This window comes from Pleurodeles waltl, chromosome 7, assembly GCF_031143425.1.
Source record: "Pleurodeles waltl isolate 20211129_DDA chromosome 7, aPleWal1.hap1.20221129, whole genome shotgun sequence".
In the NCBI taxonomy this organism is placed as follows: domain Eukaryota; kingdom Metazoa; phylum Chordata; class Amphibia; order Caudata; family Salamandridae; genus Pleurodeles; species Pleurodeles waltl.
The window spans coordinates 853,982,440-854,002,502 of NC_090446.1; the positions used below are offsets into that span (position 1 = coordinate 853,982,440).

Below are 20,063 nucleotides of genomic sequence, written 5' to 3' on the forward strand. Positions count from 1 at the left end.
AGATCGCTGGACTGAGGGGCCTGGTGCCCACATATTAGTGACAATGGGCGCAGGGGGAAAGCATCAGTATCACACCTCGTTTCCTGTAACTGAAAAGACAAACATTCTTAGAAAGAAATTCTGCTTCATGAGGAGCAAACGTAGATTGTTGCTCGATGCCTGCGCTGCTGTACATCTATATTAACTCACATTTTTATGTTGGCCCATTCCACAATCTTAGTGGATGCAAGTAAGCATTCTAAGTACTCAGTTTCTACTTTAGAAGCACTGTCTTTCTCTGTTTAAGAATCAGGGTTCCCGTGCACACAACGAAAGATAACACTGTGGTAACTGCAAATGAAGACAACATTTCTATGATTTTCTTCAAATTCTGTTTGGAACAGGAAACCATCAATTTCTTTAAGACAGAGGCAATGCTGCAAAATGGGGAGTACTCGGTCAGGAATTGAAAGCGATTCCCAGCGCCATGGAACAGAAACAAAATGTCCGAGCGGAACAGTCTATTGAGGAGGAACTAGGGCTTTGATGCCCGGATCTCGATTCAAGTATGTTGCCCAGTAGACCAAGTTGAAAGTGCCAAAAAGCAAAGGAAAGGCTATTCTGGACAGTCGATCAATTTTGCTGACGCTGTTGAAGGTTTTCTTCGGCTCCGCTGGCTTTGGCTTCGGTTCGAGGGCCGGCTCAATAGCTGCACTTTTAGCAATAGTCGCTAAACCTTGATCTCTGGCAATGTTAGGGTTGTAGCTCTGAGTGGCAGCTGCATATGTATTGTTTCTTTTCATAAGAGGGTCCTTCACTTTCTTTGGCTGGAGCAATAGAAATAGAAGAAAGTTAATATATGTTTCCATTTTTGTCCCAAAATTGTCATTTATATTGTCTAGACAAATGGATCAATAATATCATCGACTTTCAGGTGACCACACCCAGGCCAGTTATCTACACGCCAATGAAAACACAGTAAAATGATGGCAGGGTATAGGTGGCGGCAAATAATATTACTGAAATTGATGAATAGTTCTGCACTTGCCCATTCTTTAAACAAACTCTCGCCTTATTCCTCATGGGGCCCTCGCCTCATTTTGGAAAAGGCAGCATAGTGATGTATACCTGTTTGGTTACTCGTATATGACCCACACACTTGGTTACCTTTTTGTGACAGGTACTTAGCACATACCGATTCTAGAGTAACTTCTAAAGATAGAACGAAGATTTTCTGGCCAATAAAAGATCCAGATGTACTGTGGGTTTATTGAAAACAACTGTTTTTCAGTACTAGCAGTGACTCATAGTCCCTTCAATGTCATATGGTAGTTCCCTCCCACTGTCCAACTGTTTCACAGACACCAACATCTCCAGCAAATATGGTTTGTATGCAAAGACTTATACAGGGGGAATGGGAATCACTATATCACTCACTCTTATTCCCTGATGTTACAATCCATCAATGTAAATAATCTATCCAACAGATGCTGCATTGCTACTTCATCTTTTACTACATGTCATTTTACAGTGATGCTTTTGTTATCTTATCAGCTCAAGTAAAATATGCACATTTTGAAAGTTGGTTTGACTTTGTTATGATGTGGTTCAGACAATGAGTTTGTTGAGGTGGTAGAATGGAAAACCATATATACCACCATTCTCAACGCTGAGAGCAAAAACTCACCCTGTGTGTTTGCTAGGTTCTGGTTTAACATCAACAACACTTGAGAAAAAAATATTGGCACAGAACAGTAAACATTACAAAGGCAAGTGAATACACTTTTCTTCACATTGAAAATATGGCTTTCGTCAAGGAAACATTCATGCTTTTGTTGTGTATTGTACTATGGAAGATAAACTGACCTAGACCCATTGATCTATATTAGCTTCAGAAGAGAAAATATTGTAACTCAATGCTGCTGCAGCAAGAAATATGGAAACGAAAAGTAGTCAGTTGTCATTCTCTATGTGAGTATCAATGCAGTTCAGTACTTGGGTAGGCACAGTAAGAAGGGCTAATATGGCTAAAAACAATCTGTCTCCATAATGTACTAATTGATAACCAGATACACACAATGTGACAACAAATTATTGAGTGTATCCTGTGCTTTGTCGATATGACTGGTTCTTAAACAAGAGAAGCCTTTATGGTTCCATCCAAATACATGGTTAATATGGACTGTACAGTTCTGGTAAGTTGGAGAGGTATTTATAAGAGGTGCGACTTGGACTCCACTCTGGCCTAGTATTATTAGCTTCTAACTGGCAGTTTGGGGTGCTCTAATACCTCTACAAAAAGCCTGAACAAATAGACTTATGCCTGCATCAGGAACATACAAGAGAAAATATCATTGGCAGGTACTGACTAAATTCAGAGAGAAAAAATATATAAGTGATGGAGCCAAAGTAAAACCTCAGTATGAGAAATAATTCTGCATTGAAGAATTTCCCATGGTTCTGTGATTAGATGTGTGGGAAACAGTGTACGTTTAGTTCATTGAGACAAAGAAGGGGCTTGAAAACATACAGTCAAAGCTACTATATGGGAGCTCAGCAAAATATCATTACACTTTATTTTCTAACATTTCAAAGTGATCATGACCCAAAGTCTCAATGCTTGTGCTCAACTGAGGGTGTAATGTAGGATTCTCCTTCGATCGGTGTAATACAGAAGCATTATTCTAGTTACAACAGTTTAGACTATAAAAAAGTGAATGCAGAGTGATCAATTCTTTCAGTTCACCTTCTTAGGCGGCCACCAAATATCATCTTCCAAGACAGTCTTGGCCCATAGCAAAGATACAAGCTTTCACATTTAATCTGATTTTAGGAAGCATTTTATCTTTTCTACCTTGTCAGAAGTGTTAACGCTGAAATTTTACTAATGAATATTCAAGTATTCTGAATGCTAATTCTGAATAGAAAATGAGTTACTATAGACAAATAATATACAAGTTTGAAAATGTGCCTACTTGAGTGACCCCCAATATTCACAAAGTGTACTTATTAACAGCTTATTAAAGTAAATGTTGAGCTTATGTTTGGATTAATGTAGTAGTATGCCATATTAATGGTTATGTATTATGTACGTGCTTTATTAATAATAGGCCTTAATTTAGTGAGGTTTTGGGCCTAGTTGCACAGCCTCATGTCAAGTTGCATTGCTTAGATGAACTATAAAATGGCTGCTTAGAGAATGACTTTGTAATTTTCAATTGTAATGACCCAATGTTAGTAGCTAGAATTCTTTCCCATGAGAACTGCTTGCTAGAATATGTTGTACTTGCCAAGGATACTTTGTATAACGTAGTGTGTGTTATGGCAATGTTCCCAGGAGTTACCAACGGATGCACTGACTGGAGTATAAGCTGATACAAATTTGTTACCTGACGAGCCCAACGACGGGAACAGGAGAAGAGGAACCAATCATCGGCATGTAAACAATGGTTTAGTAAATTCCTAGATTTGAGGTTCTACTTCCATTGGAATAAATGTATATGTACGATTCTTTGACGAATAGCAAGGTGGGAAGTAGTTTTAGGGAATCTAACTTAGCAAGACTGCACAGAGAGGAGACACGCCATTATCTTTCTTGACCATCCTGAGAGGAGACATGCTTATTTTTCCTAACTTTGTTGACGAGAAGTGACTTTCCATTATGTTCTTTTCTGAGACATTTCTATCGCCATTTCTATCTTGAACTTTATTGGTGAAATCCAATTCTTTGCTGACCGAACAGATGTCCTGTTGATGAAGACAGTTACAGATTGCTGAACAATACTGATGCAAGGTATAAGACGATGTTACTGATTGCTATGTCTATTTGTTTTTTCCCTTAGGTACCAACCCATAGTTAGATGTTTTCCAAATTTGTATTTAGTAAACTGTTTTGCATGAAGCCCAAACATACCATTCTAATCTGAATGTTAATTAGGATACTCACTGATTGATGCCTGCTAAATATTAAGAACAGTTGATGTATTTTCTTTTCTGAATCTAAATGTATGTCATTTCTATTGCACAGTTATTCTTGCTATTGATTTGCACTGTAACCTCAGAATGTTTAGTGATGCAAGCTTTGATTAAATTGAGATTCTTTAGAAGATTTGGTCAACCAGTATTGTTTCTGTATGCTTATCATTTGATTTTGAGACTAAGTTACATGATGTTAGCATTGTTAATATAGGGAAATAAACATTCTGACCTTTACATAAAGGTGTGGTTATTCATGGCCAAGGCGGTCATGGTGCGTGGAGTTTACTGACTTCTAAGATTATTGATGTTATTGATTGATACTGTTATTGATTTGTACCTGAACTAAGTTTATGGTGGGAACTAGTCTATGTGAAGTCAAAAGGTCCACCAAACCTCTAACGCGTCCCCTTATAAACTAATGACAAATAACCAAATAAGGCCAGACGTGCTAACAGAAACCTACAGCTTCCAAGATCTATGTGGAGTGCCACAGAGACACCAGCCTAGGTATGGCTATAAAGAATGACCTTAATGTGAGGAAACTCCCCTACAATGGGCAGCTTAAAAATGTAGGCATACAAAGGCTCCCACATCAAGATGAGGCTACTGGGCATGGGACAGATCAGAAACTTTGTTCTCCTAAATCATCTAACAATGTTTTCAGTGTATGTCAGAACCTCAGTCAGGCAAGATCTGATCGTCCGCTGCTTATACGCAGATTCGGAATTACAGTCTTTTCCAAATCGGATTACAGGATTGTCAGAGGAGTATGGCAAATTTGTAGAGAAAATCCTTAAACTGAATGCTGCATGTTTTAAGTCCTTCGGGCACCAATCATAATTTTTTTATAACTTGATATGCCGTATAGCACTCTTAAATCTCAACAAATTGGATTTGGAACAGTGGTAGGTTACATTTCACACCCATATGAACACCCACATGGCTCCTGACCACTTCATATGGAGTTTCCTTTTCCTTTGGCTTGCTTCATCAAAAGAAGGTCAAACTAGACATCAGCGAGAATGGGCACTGCCACCCACTACGCTTGATGCCAGGTTTCTCTTGCTGACTCACCAAATATTTTAAAGCTATGCCTTCTAGAGAAAATTACACTGTGATGGGCTATCCTACGAAAATGTCCAGGTCAAGCGGGTCCTTGAATATGAATTAATATATAGGCTGGATTTCACAGCTACTGCGCCACTCAAAGATGCATGATTGAATTGGAATCCGCCATTATAACTAATCGTAGTAGTGTTTCACTCTTGAAATTAGCTGCTAGCTGTAGGAGCAAGGTTGATGCAAGCGTGGACAGTGAGCGAGCAGACGGCATGATGTCCTGTCGCTGCTCTTATTCTTACTCTATTTCACCTCTTCAATTGCACCATGCTCCAAGCGAAATTGAAGATAATTGGTGTCACCGGAATAGAGGAGCCTTTACTTCACGGCTGAACAGATGCAGCAAATCTTAAGTGAACTGACCCCTGTACTGTTTCTTCTTAGAAGAAAATGGCCTTAGGGAGCTCGTGTAAATGCATGATGTGAGGTTAAATTCGGAAAACAGCAACAACTATTTGCCCTGGGGTTGTCCAACTATCGTTCCCATTTTACTCTTCCTCCTTTCAGTTCACAAGGGCTCAAAGGAAATCTCGAGGCTGATTGGTTGTGCTAAAGAAATGGTACCTTTAACAACCAAGCTGCGCAAACGCCGAGTGCGCAGTACATGTAATGCTCATGAAGACCTCTGAGCCATGTTGCCTTAAGTATAAAACCCGGGTTTGTGGCCCGTGTTTATGATATGAAATGCGAGTAATCAGTACAAGACAACGATCAATAATTGAACACAAGAAACTAAACTATGGTACGTGATGGGAGAGAAAAATATGAAAATAAAACGAAATAATCATTAGCCATTCACACCCCCCTTTATATTTTTATCACTCGATCTGGCTAGTTTGTTTTTAGTTTACCTTTTCAGGAACAACACTTTTGCCATCCCAGGCATAGCCTCGCTTTGTGAAGTAATTCACTGTGGCAAACTCAATCAGAGCTGAAAATACAAAGGCGTAGCACACTGCTATAAACCAGTCCATGGCGGTGGCGTAGGCTACCTTGGGGAGGGAATTTCTTGCGCTGATGCTCAGTGTTGTCATTGTGAGAACCGTTGTAACTCCTGCAATTCAGAAAAAAATTATCAGAAACAACTGTAAAGGAGATAATTCACTTAAACACAAAGGTAGCATGTCCAGGTTGTTCTGTCGAAGGATACTTTAGCCCCGACCAAGCCTTATGCTTGTTCTAATCTCAGTGGTTAATTTATGCGAACATATCTACTAAGCAACAACTTAAAAAAATCATGTAAATAATGCAATGGATAACATATTACACTCAGAAATCCACAAATCCACGAAAGAATCTCCTTCGACAGAAAGGTTCATTCTTAGGCCTATCCTAAACATTTGCGTTGATAGGTTTATCCCTGATGCCTGGGGCAGTCTGGAGGTAACAACTCAGACATCTGTGTTTAAGAGTTCTAACTATGTATTCACTCCAACTATTGTGGCTGTGAAGTCATGTTGCTATTTTATTTTCTATTTGAGAACTAACAGAAAGAGCTTGTATGTTCTTAAAGAAAAGAAAATAAGTAAATGGGATTTTATGTAGATTGTGCAGTTGTGGTTGCCTGAGACACGCCAAAGAATTCGAAGGGCAACAACAGACACATAAGGACATCTGTTGATGGACTTCTGCATAAGAAGGTGAATAATTAGATAAAATGGCGACAGTAATAATCTGAAAATGCAAATGATTGACCTATGGAGAGAAATTACTGCACAGTTTCTTCAAACTATTACGAGATTGCTATGTTTTTATATTATTTTTTCCAGTGCATTATGCTGCCACTGACTTCATAGAGCCCAGGAACTGAGACTTAAACATGATCTTCGCCTTCAGTTTCCAAGATGACATAAATCATTCTTTATTATGAACATAATGTGGTCACTGTATTGCTTTTTGCAGTTTCCATCTCTGCTTTAACCCCAAATGTCTACTAATATTCAAGTCAAAGATGCATCATGCAGCTGAGGCGACGCGCTGGTTCAGAGATTATGGTGAAGCTGCTGCTCCAGGTCCTCTTGTGTCCTTGTTGAGGATCCCGTTGATGAGGGCTTGCAACATGAAGTCAGGAGTCAGGGATGCATTGTGTAGTTGGTGTAATGCATTGGTTCCATCGAGGTACAGGGCTTCAATGCAGAATCCGGCATCGTCGTTGAGGCTGCTGTCAGCATGGGGATGTGAGGGCCTGTGCCAGGGATGCGTCAAACAGGAGGGGTTCCAGTGCGGCTCCAGGCTGTTATGCGATGCAGGTCTTTTGCTGCTGTTCAGATACATGGAGTGCGGCGATGCGTTGGTTCTGTTCTGGTTTGTGCCACACAGCAAAGGAGATGCATCAGTTCTGCTGGATCCACAGAGGCTGGCAGAGCACATTTGGCCCACTTCCAAGGGTCCAGGACTGGGGTGGTATGGCAGAGTCAATGTGCAGATGCAGAGTTTTTGGAAGCCTGTTATGTCCATGAGGCTTCAGATCAGGAGGCCAGCCAACTAGCCCTTGTATTCACTCTGGGTTTTGGGTGTAAGTGATGCAGTTCCAGACCTTCTGACCCAGGCTGTAGGGCAGCAGGCACCAGGTCAGAACAGCAGGGCAGCAGCAGCTTCAAAGCAGCAGTCCAGCAGAGTGTCAGCCTTTGTAGCAGAACAACAGCCCTTCATCCAGGCAGAGTATCCACAGGTCCAGAAATGTACTGAAGAGTTGGTATCTGAGATCCTTCTTGTATACAATGCTGTGCCTTTGAAGTGGGTAGAAACCTCTTGAGGCATTCCTTTTAAGTGCACAGATGCCCTGCATTCCCTGCCCTGGCTCCACTAACTGCAGGAGGTATGGTGCCTTTTGTTTGGAGACAGGACACAGCCTATTCAGGCGTACATGAGGCCGGACCGAGTTCCTCCCTCCCATTCTGCAAGTGAAGGCCCATCCAGTACAACCAACCTCCCATTGTGTGTGGCTGACTAGGAGGAATACACAAAGCCCAACTGCCAATTACACTTAGTCATGTGACCAGAGATAGGCTGCATGCACCAAACAACTAAGGCAAGAAAATGTAAACTTTCTAAACGTGGCATTTTTAGAAGTGTAATTTAAAATCTGACTTCACCATTAGTTAGGATTATAAATTAGGATTTCAGAGACACCAAACATGAACCAATTATCTCTTCCAAATTGGAAATTACACTCATAAAATGTAATAAGGTATCTCTATTGGTATCCTCTGGGAGAGATAGGCCTTGCAGTAGTGAGAAGCAAATTTAAGTGTTTCACTACCAGGACATGTAAAATTTAAAAGTGCATGCCCTATGTTTTTCATACACAGCACTGTGCCCTTGGAGCTTTCCAGGGACTACCTTGGGGGTGAATTATATGTATTCAAAAATAAGGTTTTTGACCTGGCAAAAGGTTTATTTTGCTAGGTTGAAATGGCATTTCAAACTGCCTGAGATAGCCAGGCCTGAGACACGTTAAAGGGGCTTTTTCAGGAGGTGCACAAACAGTGCTGCAGGCCCACTAGTAGCATTTAATTTACAGGTCCTGGGCACATGTAGTGCACTTTGCCTGGGACTTATACGTAAATTAACTATGCAAATTGTGTATAAGCAAATGTTACCACATTTTGAACAGAAAGCACAAGCAGTTTAGGACTGGTTAGCAGTGATGAAGAGCGCAGCGTCCTAAGGTCAGCAAAAATGAAGTTAGCAAAAACAGGAGGACTGAAGGCAAAAAGGAGGAAACCACACCAAGGATGCTAGGTCTAACATACATATTTTATTCATACTTTGCTATGAGAACAGCATTTAGTACAAGCATGCCCTCATATCTTATCCACAGATTCCCGGGTGTGTACTTTGCAGTTGTTCACATACTCCTGGATGACCTGTCCACATCTCAACTGCATTATAGGCCCTGTCAATTTCAACAAAGATTCAGTTCCAATCCCTCTGCATCACTCATCAAACATTCTCATACTAGCTTACAATTATACAGAGAACAATGAATTCCCTCCACTGAAATTCCACCAGGAAATTACTGTCATCCTATAGCCTCCTCCTTCCATCAAACCCACATGTTCACTGAACACTTGCACAAACTTAACAAACTTCTTATCTGATGGACTCCTGTCCATTCTAGCCCGCCTGTATTTCTACAAAGCTTCAGATGCTTGAGCTATGATTATCATACACATTAACCAAGTGTTTGTATTCTTTGCCTTCTTGGGCTATCAAAAAATGACAGCTAGGGAAACAGGGATTGGATCATTGCATGGGACTGGATACTGCAGAGTTTCCGGCAAGAGGATGCCCCCCAAAACACTCCAAAATCTGGCAGAGATGGGCAGGCTGTAGGGGCATCACCTTAAAACCTGTCCGAACCCCCACATGATGAGGTCAGAACTTATGGGACTTACTGTCACTGATATAACACATAACATTAGTCTCTTTATAATTGAGACTTCTGGAACAGGACATTGGGATGGGGTTGGAGGGTGGGGATTCATATGTGCCTGTTTTGTGTTATAGTTTATTGCTTCTTCTATGCAGTATCCTTCCTGTCACCATGGCCGTTTCACTTTCCAAAATGTAATAAAATTTGTCATATGTCAAAATGACACCTAGGAATGATACACCAGGCAATCACTCAAGTGAAAATGTTAATAGTTCTGCAAAGGACAAAAAGCCTGATTTAAATTTGGGCAGACGGGTTACTCTGTCACAACAGTGACGTATATCCCATTCATCAAAATATAAATCCTATTATTTCCTATGAGATTTATATTTCGGCAGACGGGATATCAGTCACCGCTGTGACAGAATAACTCATCCACCAAAATCTGAATCAGGCCCTTATTCTACTTTAGATAGAACACAAAAGTATGTTGTGAGGAATTGGGTGTATTATACGATATGGCTGTAGAGCCTTGTTGTGGAATACACTCACAAAAAATGTCTTGGGTCCAGTCATGCTCATTTGTATCACCTTTAACTCAACCCTTGGTAGCAGTGGATTTGATCAATAAGGCTTAAAAAACAGAACTTAGTGTAATGCATTTGGCAGTACCAAACAATGAAATAAGAATGTCACACAACACGAAAGAACCAGGACTCAAGTTTAATAAACAAACAGTAGATATTTATGAATTTGTAAAGACCTTGATGAGCACAATTCACCGGAGGGTTCCAGAGATACAGATTTTAGAATATATTAATACTATTGAATGCAACCGCAAACAAGCACTGGTTAACAAAAAGTTTGTACAATTTTGAAAAGTTTGAAAGTGTTAGTTTGGCTACTCTGTCCTGGGATGTGCAACCAAGTCTGACAGGATGGAGGTCTTGGGGGGCAGAGAGGACACTTTGGACAGTTACCTGGCTATCAGAGCATTTTTTAGTCAAGTTCCAGACTTTACAGGACACCTGCCACAGACCTTAATGGAGTGGTGCTGAGGATACAGAATGAAAAGGTTGCTCAAAGATGTTCCAGTTAAGGTGTTGTTGATGGGGGTGCCTTTGTGGTGAGTCTGTCATCCATGGCTGATGTATGGTGACTATGGACTCAGTAGTTGGGGTTCCAACTGTGGGTTCCATGAAATCCTCTTTGATACAGTAGCTAGCCAGCCGATGCTGGGATAATCGTCTTCTTGCACCACGGTTAGGATGGAAACCTTTGGTGGGGACTAGTGTCCCTCTTGGATGAGCAATCTGGACTCTGACAGGTCAGGTCTGAGAGCAGTCCTAGGACCAGCAGACTTGGGCACAACTTTTGGCCATTGAGTCACTCTGGGCTCCCAGCGACAGGTAACAACAAAAATTCTGCAGTGGCCACTGACTTGCAGGTTTTGGCTACTTCAGCTCTTTTGTCCTTGAAACTGGTTCAAGGGGATCAGTGAACTGATCCTTGCAGTCACTGTTTTGGTCTGAGGCCTGAAATCAACTTTTCACTGAGTCAGAAGCCACAGGCATAGTCCAAACTTCGCTAGTCCAAAGTGCAGCAGGTGCAGCCCTTCTGACGGTGAAGCTTCCCCTTGTGGGCAGTCCTTCTTCAGTCCTTTCTCGAAATACAATGTGATTTGAAGGGCAGGTTATCAGGGGTGCCACATTTATCCCAGGAGGCCCTAAGCGGACCACACGGTCACTAGCCAATATGCTATTAGGTCCCCTCTCTTCTGGTGATGTGTTTCCTGCAATGTGTGGCATCTGGCTATCCCAGATTGCACTATACTAGATACTCTCAAGATGTCGGGACCCTTCTTTGGCCATCAGGAGCTTGATAGCCCACCCTAGAGTTGTGGATACCTAAGGGCTACACACCCATGGGAAAGCCATTTTGAGCATTTGATTCTCCAATCTTTCCCTGTCTCCAACTTGTATACATGAACAAAAGGCAGCCTGCTTGGGAGTGTTATCACAATTTGCCCTTCAAAGGAGGCTTCCCCTTTGAAGCTTCCCTTTTGCGCTAGCATCCCGAGTTGCAATCCTGGGAGAGATCACACCTTGCTCTGCAGCAACTACTTTTCTTCCTAAGCCTGGAAGTCATTCATACTTTTCTGCAGGCAGGCAGAAAGCTGTCTGTGAGCCAGTGCCTTTGTGAGGCAACTGGGCTAGGCAGGGCACAACGTGGCAAATTTCTAAAACTTGCAGAACTTTAATTGTGACATTAACTGCAACACGGGCATCAGATTGAGTTTAATAACACAATTAATTAGATACTTTACAGTACCCAGGTAGGTAGTCCCATTCAGGAGTTGGCTAGACTGGAGTGCCAGTTGGTAACCCTGTGTTAGCCAATGGTGCTACTAACCTTTCCCCAGAAAAATGACAATTTCAAAGTGTTGCTGTAAGGCGTATGAAAAAATATGGCTTACTTAGCAATATATAGGTCCCTGCCATATGTATCCTTAGACCTTCCTTAGGGGAGACATATATATAGGATATGGGAAGTGGTGGTTTTCCCATTAGTTTAAATGGCAAAGTTGAACTACCAGTTTAAACACTGCCTTTCCAGTCCAACCATTTTGTCCTTTATCACCCTCAGGTGTGCACAACCAGAGCTGCAGCCCTGGTTGGACAATCTGTCTTATACTAGGGACTTATAAGTAAGAACTTGCCAATTGGGTGTATCTAATTTGACATACCTTTTGTAATGGTCATAATACTGGAACTGGGGTTTGGTTGGCAGGCCTCAGTGCACTCTTAAAGTTTAACAACCAGCAGCTAGTAGTCAAAATGGGGGGGAAAGGTGAGGGAAACCTTCAAAAAGCCTGTTTCCTTACATATGTTGACTTCCATTCAAATAAAAATTTAATAGTACCACTGTCTCAATTGCTAGCCAGACTTCTATATATTGATACCACTGATTTTACACAATGCCAAAGCTTATGAAATCATTTCCCAGAAACACCAATTTTACAAGTGTGAACAACAAGTTTGAACACCAATTCTACAAGTACATATAACACTAATTTTTGGTCAGGTGACTTCTTAGTGGAGCTTTACATCCAATGTGATCTTTCAACAGCCAATCTGCAATTGGAGGGAAGGCCCAGTTGCTGCAAATAAAATATGCGGTCTGTATTTGGTGGAAAGATCCATCAAGCACAAAAGTTGGGAGAGGAGAAGTATGTTCACTGCCATCATATATTTTGGTGGAATACCACTAATTATTAAAGAAATACAGTGGCTGAACTTAATTGAGTGGATATTAAGGTACCCTAGATTGCAGAATGTATTTAGAAGATGGTCCTTTTTGCATGGGCACCTCCATTTTTTGCTGTCTGAGTTACTGCTAACAAATCCAATTGTATGTGGTATGACCCCTAAAACATCGTAACATTGGCTAATCCTCAACTAGTGTATGTAATTTTTCAGTGAGGTCTCAGTATTTGGTGCAGGAAAATACAATTAAGGCCGAGAAGGTTACATGTCACCTGTGGACTGCAGCTCCTATTTTGTCATCCACTAGAATGTCAAAGAAAAACATGGCTTCACACAAACATATGTAGAGTGATGGCTGCAGGTTTTACGTCTGCATGCAAACCTGTCAAAATAACCAGGATAGAGCCCTCCTTTCAAAACATTTGGTAGGTCCCCCTTAAGTTGGCCCTTTCACCCACATGGTAAGGTTCCTACAATTTAAAGTGGAATATGCAGAAATTTCTTGTTGGTATGCTCCTGGACTAGCCCTCTAAATCTATTTTCACTTGTTATGGCTGTAGCTGTTCCCATGAGGAAAACTAAAGTGCAATTACTTACTATTTTACTAAGCTTGGTTTGGGAGGAGCTACAGCAGCGGGTCAAATTTATTAAAAATCCAGTCCAACATTGAAGTTCATTTTTTTAAATAAATGTACAGTACAAGTAAATTTCAAAAGTTAGACTTTGCCTGCCAGAAGCTCCAGTCGACAAATTAGCATTAATCTGCCACCAGCTACCATGTCAGTGGTTTCCCTTTAATGAGTTGTGAAAACTGCTCCTAAAGCAGAATTAATGGCTTGAAATATTTTGAAGAGAGCCTAGGTGTGAGATATTTGGCTCATCCTCTCACATTGGAAGGGCTTAGGACTTTGTTAACTTGAAAGGGACAGGGGTGAGGTCTGCTGTCAGGAAACAAGATCCAAGGATCAAGACCCCAGTGGTTTACAAAAATATGAAAATGGTTCCAGGGATTGTGCTTGAACTCCTCTTGTCCTAGAAAAGTATGTGGTGACAAAAGATAGCTACAGGAGATTAAGATGATTGTTTGGTAAAACAATTAAAAATTATATATAAAAATATATATAGCATTTCCTTGACTACAAGTGTCCACACTTTGGTCCAGGAATCTGGATTTGTGACCTGTACAGATTTCTAAGAAGGTTCTTACATATCTATGACAGGGAGATGGCTAAAATCACTCTATGCATGGTTAAAAAAAAAAAAAAAAAAAAACTCAAACATATTTCCAACTCTTGCAAGATCATGAAGTCTCAGTGGCCATTTTGGATGTTATGGCTATAAAAGCCACACCTTCAGATTCTTGATGCTTTGAATTGAGAATCTGAAGGGACCGGTATCGAGCTGGACTAGACTGCGTCTCTAGTAAGCCTGCCTATTGCAAAAACATCAGCTTCTAAGTGTTTTTCGGGGATGAAAGGAGAATCCTTAAGGGACTCATCACATTGTGTTCAATCACTCCAGTGGGGGGTGCTATGCTTAAGTGTGAGAGTCCACACCTGGATGTTTTATGGAAGTACCAGGTTCTTATAAAGGAAGAGCCCCAAGGGTTATGTATAGAGTTACTTGGGCATTATGATTGTGACTTTTTGTGAACATTTATAAGAATTTATGTTTAAAGCCTAAACAAGTGCAAGTTTAGGAATTCTCAAGACTTTGAGAATTAGAGCAAGCAAATGAGTGATTCAATGGCCAGAGCATTGTTTATGAATCTAACAAATGTAAGTGAACTGGTGATTTTGTGCACACTAGTCTTGAACAGGAAAGTGCAAAGTATGAACAGAACACTTGTGAATGGAACACAATAAAATTCAGGATGTGAATTAAATACTAAATTTAAGTTTACAGAATCCTGGAGAAAATGCAAATTGCACTGAACAAATATCACACATACCCACTCAAATGTGCTCACTAGCAATAATTTTTGGTATAGAATAACAAAGGTGATGAGACATTTTCAATGCAATACCAGGAACAAACTGCTTGTGTTAACATATTCTAACAGTGGGTCAAACAATGGTTCGAAATAGAAAGTAACACAAGCAGGATTTCAGTCCTCACAGTTTTCCCCAAACCTAGGTAAGAGGTATAAGATCATCCTAGAAAAGAAAGAGAAAGTCTGGAAGCAATAATCTGTCAAAGATCTTGAAAACCCAAATTCTTCTTTTACACAGGGAGACATGCAACCTGTCTTTTGCATTTAATATTGTTTTAGTTTGTCTTTTGTGAACCCCTTCCTCTTGGGCTCATACTCCCACCACTACATAGCTACATATCCAGTTAGGCTTATATAGGCACAAGGGCCCACACTGCCTCCTCAATATAACAAGGAGAAAATGTGTCTAAGAAGAATGACAGTGTGTCATCTGTCTGTTCATAGGAAAGTGTAAAGTGAGACCTGGGTAAGAGAGGCCTATTAATACCAGGGTACAATCTAGCCATCCTGGCACTATATCAGTGAAGAAGGAGCTGATGCCAGAGCCGCTTTGGTGGAGTTGAAGAGTTAAGGACTGCTCATATCCCAAAACACACCTCTGGCTGGGCCACCATCCTCCTCTAGTGGCAGAAGGATTCATCTATGTTGAATTTTACTCAGAATACCACACTATATGATAGCTTGCACCAAGACAAACAGGATGTGCTGCAAAAGTGGGAAGGTTTATTTAAAGATAGGAAGTCACCAAGAGTCACCTCAAACCGCTGGCTAGTACATTTTGCAAAGTGTCACATCACACCCAGGATATATCCAGACATGTTGTTGAACAAAAGAAAAACGTACTGGCTGTCTGTAAAATGTAGAGATCTGAAGGGCTGGATCTGCTCCTACTTTTACCAATAATGGGAGGTGGACCTGAAGTTCATTTTGCTGACCTCTTTTAGGGCTACATTGGCACAGCAAGATGCAAGAAACCTCTTTCATGGAGTGAAAAACAACTTTCTCCTTGGACTGTACTCTGCTGGTGTCCTTGTTGGATGAGTTGTAGACTCTAAGTTCTGCCCCTGATGTTAAGGGAGCCCTAACAGAGACTAAGAGGAACTGCTCCAGAAAATTCAACTTCATCGGACATAATTTCAGTCTTGCCCTGCTTGAGGATTTTAGCTGCAAAGAACAGACTAAGGGCCTGATTTTGATCTCTGCGGATGAGTTACTCCATCACACTTGTGATAGGTATCCCATCCACCGAAATATAAATCCCATTATATCCTATGGGATTTATATTTCTGGGGACAGGATATCCATTACCCTTGTGGTGGAGTAACTTATCTGCCAAGGTCTAAATCAGACCCTAAGTTTGTAAGCAGAAATCTGGATTGGGTGAAGGAGCGCAAATTATACAAACAACGGGAGGACTTTAACAGTGCAAAATGTTAATTTCCGACTCTTCGCTTTCCCCCCAAAACCATCAGCTTCAGCTGGGCAGCATACAATAGCTATTTGATTTTGAGAGAACTTTAATGAATAAAGCCTTCAACCTCGTCCTGCTGGAGGATTTTGACTTTCGCAAAACAAATGCACCTGCTGTTGAACCTGTGGAGAGAAACACGAAAGACCTGGACCTCCTCCCCACTAATACCCAGGACAGAAGAGTGGACTCCAAGGGCTAGTTGGCTAGCATCATGTTAAGCTCTAGGAATACAAAGCTGAAAGAAGCCCACAACCTGAACAGCCCGGTTGACCAGTCCCAACTGGATTTGCCCTGGACAGATTTGCGTACTAAACCCAAAGTGCTGTCCAAAAGATCCTGGACCCTTGACTGATATTCGAGTGTACCACTCCCCCATTCAAAATTGCAAGACAGGACATTTAGAAACGTTTTCTGACCTTTTCTTAAAAATACAAAAAGCAGAGGCTACCACTGACAGCGGCCAACGTCGAACTGCTAGTCAGACTCAACTTGCTGGCCTGGCATGCTGAAAGGATTCTGACTTCCAGAGAAGTTTTCTAAGTCTGAAAGTATTGGACTTCACAGGGACCAATGCCGAGAAGAACCCTGATGACGATGACACCTTTCTGGGCCCAGACTTCAGTCTTTGCAAGCTTCGAATTTTCCTGCCGTTGATGTCAAAAGCCTAGGCTCCCACAGAGGCCCTGCCCTTCAGTCAGTCACCATTGACGAGTCCCTCTTTGGGCTTAGTTTGCACCCTGACCCGCCATACAACCTCATTGCTGAGGACTTTTCTCCAGAAAAACAACTAAGTACAAAGGTAAAGTTTCCACAGGGATGAACCTTGTCCCTTTATCTGACCCACACTCCATCAGAGTAGGTCTTAGCTTTTGACTTTGATCCAAGCTAGCATGACAAAATGCCGGTGGTTGGGGCTTTGTGCTTTTTGGTTCCAGAAACATCTAGAACTTCAACAAAAAATCACATTTCTGGTTTCCTACATCACGTTTCCTTGTTTTGGTTTTTATTTGGTCATTAAAATTTGCTCTATTTTTATAAATTGGAGTGGGACTTTTATTGTGTTCTACTTTTTAACTCTTATGATAAATGCTTTACATGTCTCCAAACTTAAATCAATCTGTCTGTGGTAGAGCTCATATGGGTGAAGCTCGTATTTGAATTATTGAGACCTAACTGGACTTAAGAACAGTCCCATTACTACTCGAAACATCCACTTCAAATAGTAATTCATTTTCTCATATCAGCTATGGCTCTCAATTAGGGAGCATCTGCGGTGTTCCCCACTCATGCTAAGTGTGCAGTAAGTGGATTTACCCATTAAACCCTTTTCACAAATTTAAGTGAATTGCCATTCTCAAATTAACACTACAGTTATACTACATTACAGCTTCTCTTGTTACTATGTTTTTATCCAAGAATATAGAAAAACTCACCGAAACACCAATTCTAAAGGTGCTTCTAACTAAAAACCCCACCCTGTGGTAATAGTGTCCAGATTTATTGTAGTTCTTTAAATTACGTGTATTCATTCCACCTTAAAATTGTTTAAAGTGCAAAACAGATGTTTTTCTGGATGACATGTGCATTGCTGCAATGTAACACAGAAAAATATGTAGAAAAGCTGATATCTTAATACTATCTGCTTGTATCACGTTTTGGAGCGTGGTGTATAGACTGGCTGCCTTCTTTACAATAGCTGGTTATATCTGCTGTTGCTTTACCATGGTTGTAAACTCTAACAGCTGTTTCAATATGGTCATCCGTAGCGATGTGCAAAATCAATGTAATTTGATTTTTTCAAATTAAGCAAAATTTCTGGAAAATTATGCAAAATTACAAACAATTACGTGAAAGGCAGATCTGTCATCTAGTGCTAGATTTTAGCATAAAAAGCTTCCCCCTGTCAACTTTTGACAAAAGGGCACATTTTGCAGTACTAAAATAGTGCAAACACTGTAAGTGGCGTGGGTAACAGCCTCTCGCTTTCTGATTGTGCGTTTTTTCTCATGCATTCCCAGGAAACTTTTACAGTCACACATTGCGGTGTAATGGCATAATTTCAGGCATTTTGTCTAAGAAGTGTAAAGTGAAATCACCCAAATTATTGAAATTAAGTGAATTACACAATCATAATTTAAATTTCACCCACGTCCACACATTATATTCACAATGAAATTCTCTCCATCTAAACAATGACTACAAAGTTGAATGCTTCCAGGAAGTATTGTCATTGCAATCACTGCATTTGCTTTGAGTATCCTAGCAGACCTTCTCCTTCTGTGCCATGTCTTCCTGATTTTGCAGGATTAAGGTTATGAAAAGTATGCATATCCTCACACAGTGGTCATGAAGTGGGTTACCTACTGCTTAGTGACCGTGATGTAGGGATGCCGATATAAAGAATGAGTTGAAATAAGAAAGACTGAGGATGAAATAAAACGAGTGATAGCACGGGAAATGGCAGGAAGGAATGGTGTATTTGAAGGAAAAACAAAGAGAGAAAAGGGGAAGAGGGAGAGAAAAGGGATGAGTAAAGAGAAGTAGGACTGGAAGTGTAAGAGAATGAAGGAAGGAAAGAACGGAATTGCATTGGTTTGGAAGACTGAATGAAACAAGAGGAAAAAATAAATAACAGGGAAGGAAGGCAGAAGAAGAGAGCGCTAAGAATGCTGAAAGGAAGGAAAATAAGAAACCAGTTAAAATATTAAAAGGTGAGCGTGCAGAAAGCTGAAAGGACAGATGGATACAGGGAATGAGAGAGAAGTGGGATATGTAAAGTATGGGAGGAAAGGAAAGGAAAAGGAAAAGGAAAAGGAAAAGGAAAAGGAAAAGGAAAAGAAAAAGAAAAAGGAAGCAAAATACTTAGGGCCTCATTACGAGGCTGGCGGTCAAAAGACCGCCAGCCTCATGGTGGGTGTCAGACCACCACAGCTGTGGCGGTTCGACCGCCACATTATGAGTTTGGCGGGTAGACCTGCTTAAGACTGCCACCTGCACCAGGATCCATGATCCCGACAGTGTGACGACGGTCTTGGTTGTAATCAGCAGGGCGGCACTGAACTCAGTGCCGCCCTGCTGATTACAACCTAGTTCTCCACCAGCCTTTTCATGGCAGTTTTCCCACCATGGAAAGGCTGGCAGAGAGCAAGTGCTGGGGGCCACAAGGGGGCCCCTGCACTGCCCATGGCATGAGTAGTGCAGAGGCCCCCATGCCCAGCACCATCAGAATGCGCACTGTCTACTTTGGAGGCGGCGTCCTACCTGCGAGTTTGGTAGTACCGCGTTGGGAACACCAAACTCGTAAGGAGATCCTTAGGGCCTGATTTAGGTCTTGGCAGAGGGGAATACTCTAACAAATGTGGTGGACATCCTGTCTGCCATATTATGATCCCATTACATCTTATCTAGATCAAAATATGGCAGACAGGAAATCCGTCATATTTGTGAAGAAGTAGTCTATCTGTCAAGATCTAAATAGGACCCCAGGTCATTACTGTTTTGTAATTAAACAGCAAATGCTTCACTGTTGCTACCCTTCAAAAATGTATGAGGGCAGTCCTCTCACTTTACCTCTCTCTATCTCTTTCTCTGCCTTGCAGAAATGATTAGCTTGCTTGGCAGACCCCAAAAGGATTTTATGAAGAAACTCCTACATTTCATCGGAATTCCTAGTTGCTATCAAACAGCAACATGATCATTAGTCATGTGTTGTTGTTTCTACTCTTTTGCCACATTTTTGGTTGGTTGTTTACAGACAGTCACACGTGTTCAGTCTGGGAATGCTCGGCACGTCACAAGTTGGATGGTTACCTTGGCAACTGTAGGTATTAATGTATGAAATCTACTGCAGTGTTTTCACAGTGCGGAGCGTCGGTGGAA

General features: G+C 41.2%; 1 protein-coding gene across 1 annotated transcript in view; it reads right to left on the reverse strand.

The window, feature by feature from the left end:
• Nucleotides 1–250: 250 nt before the first annotated feature.
• The window catches only part of GABRA1 (gamma-aminobutyric acid type A receptor subunit alpha1), a 514,965-nt gene continuing 495,152 nt past the window's right edge, over nucleotides 251–20,063 (reverse strand). The window contains exons 9-10 of the mRNA XM_069199368.1: nucleotides 5,928–6,130; nucleotides 251–806 (exon numbers count right to left, since the gene is read on the reverse strand). Of these exons, the coding sequence (XP_069055469.1) occupies nucleotides 501–806; nucleotides 5,928–6,130 (509 nt within the window). The 3' untranslated portion in view covers nucleotides 251–500. The remainder of the gene's footprint in view (nucleotides 807–5,927; nucleotides 6,131–20,063) is intronic.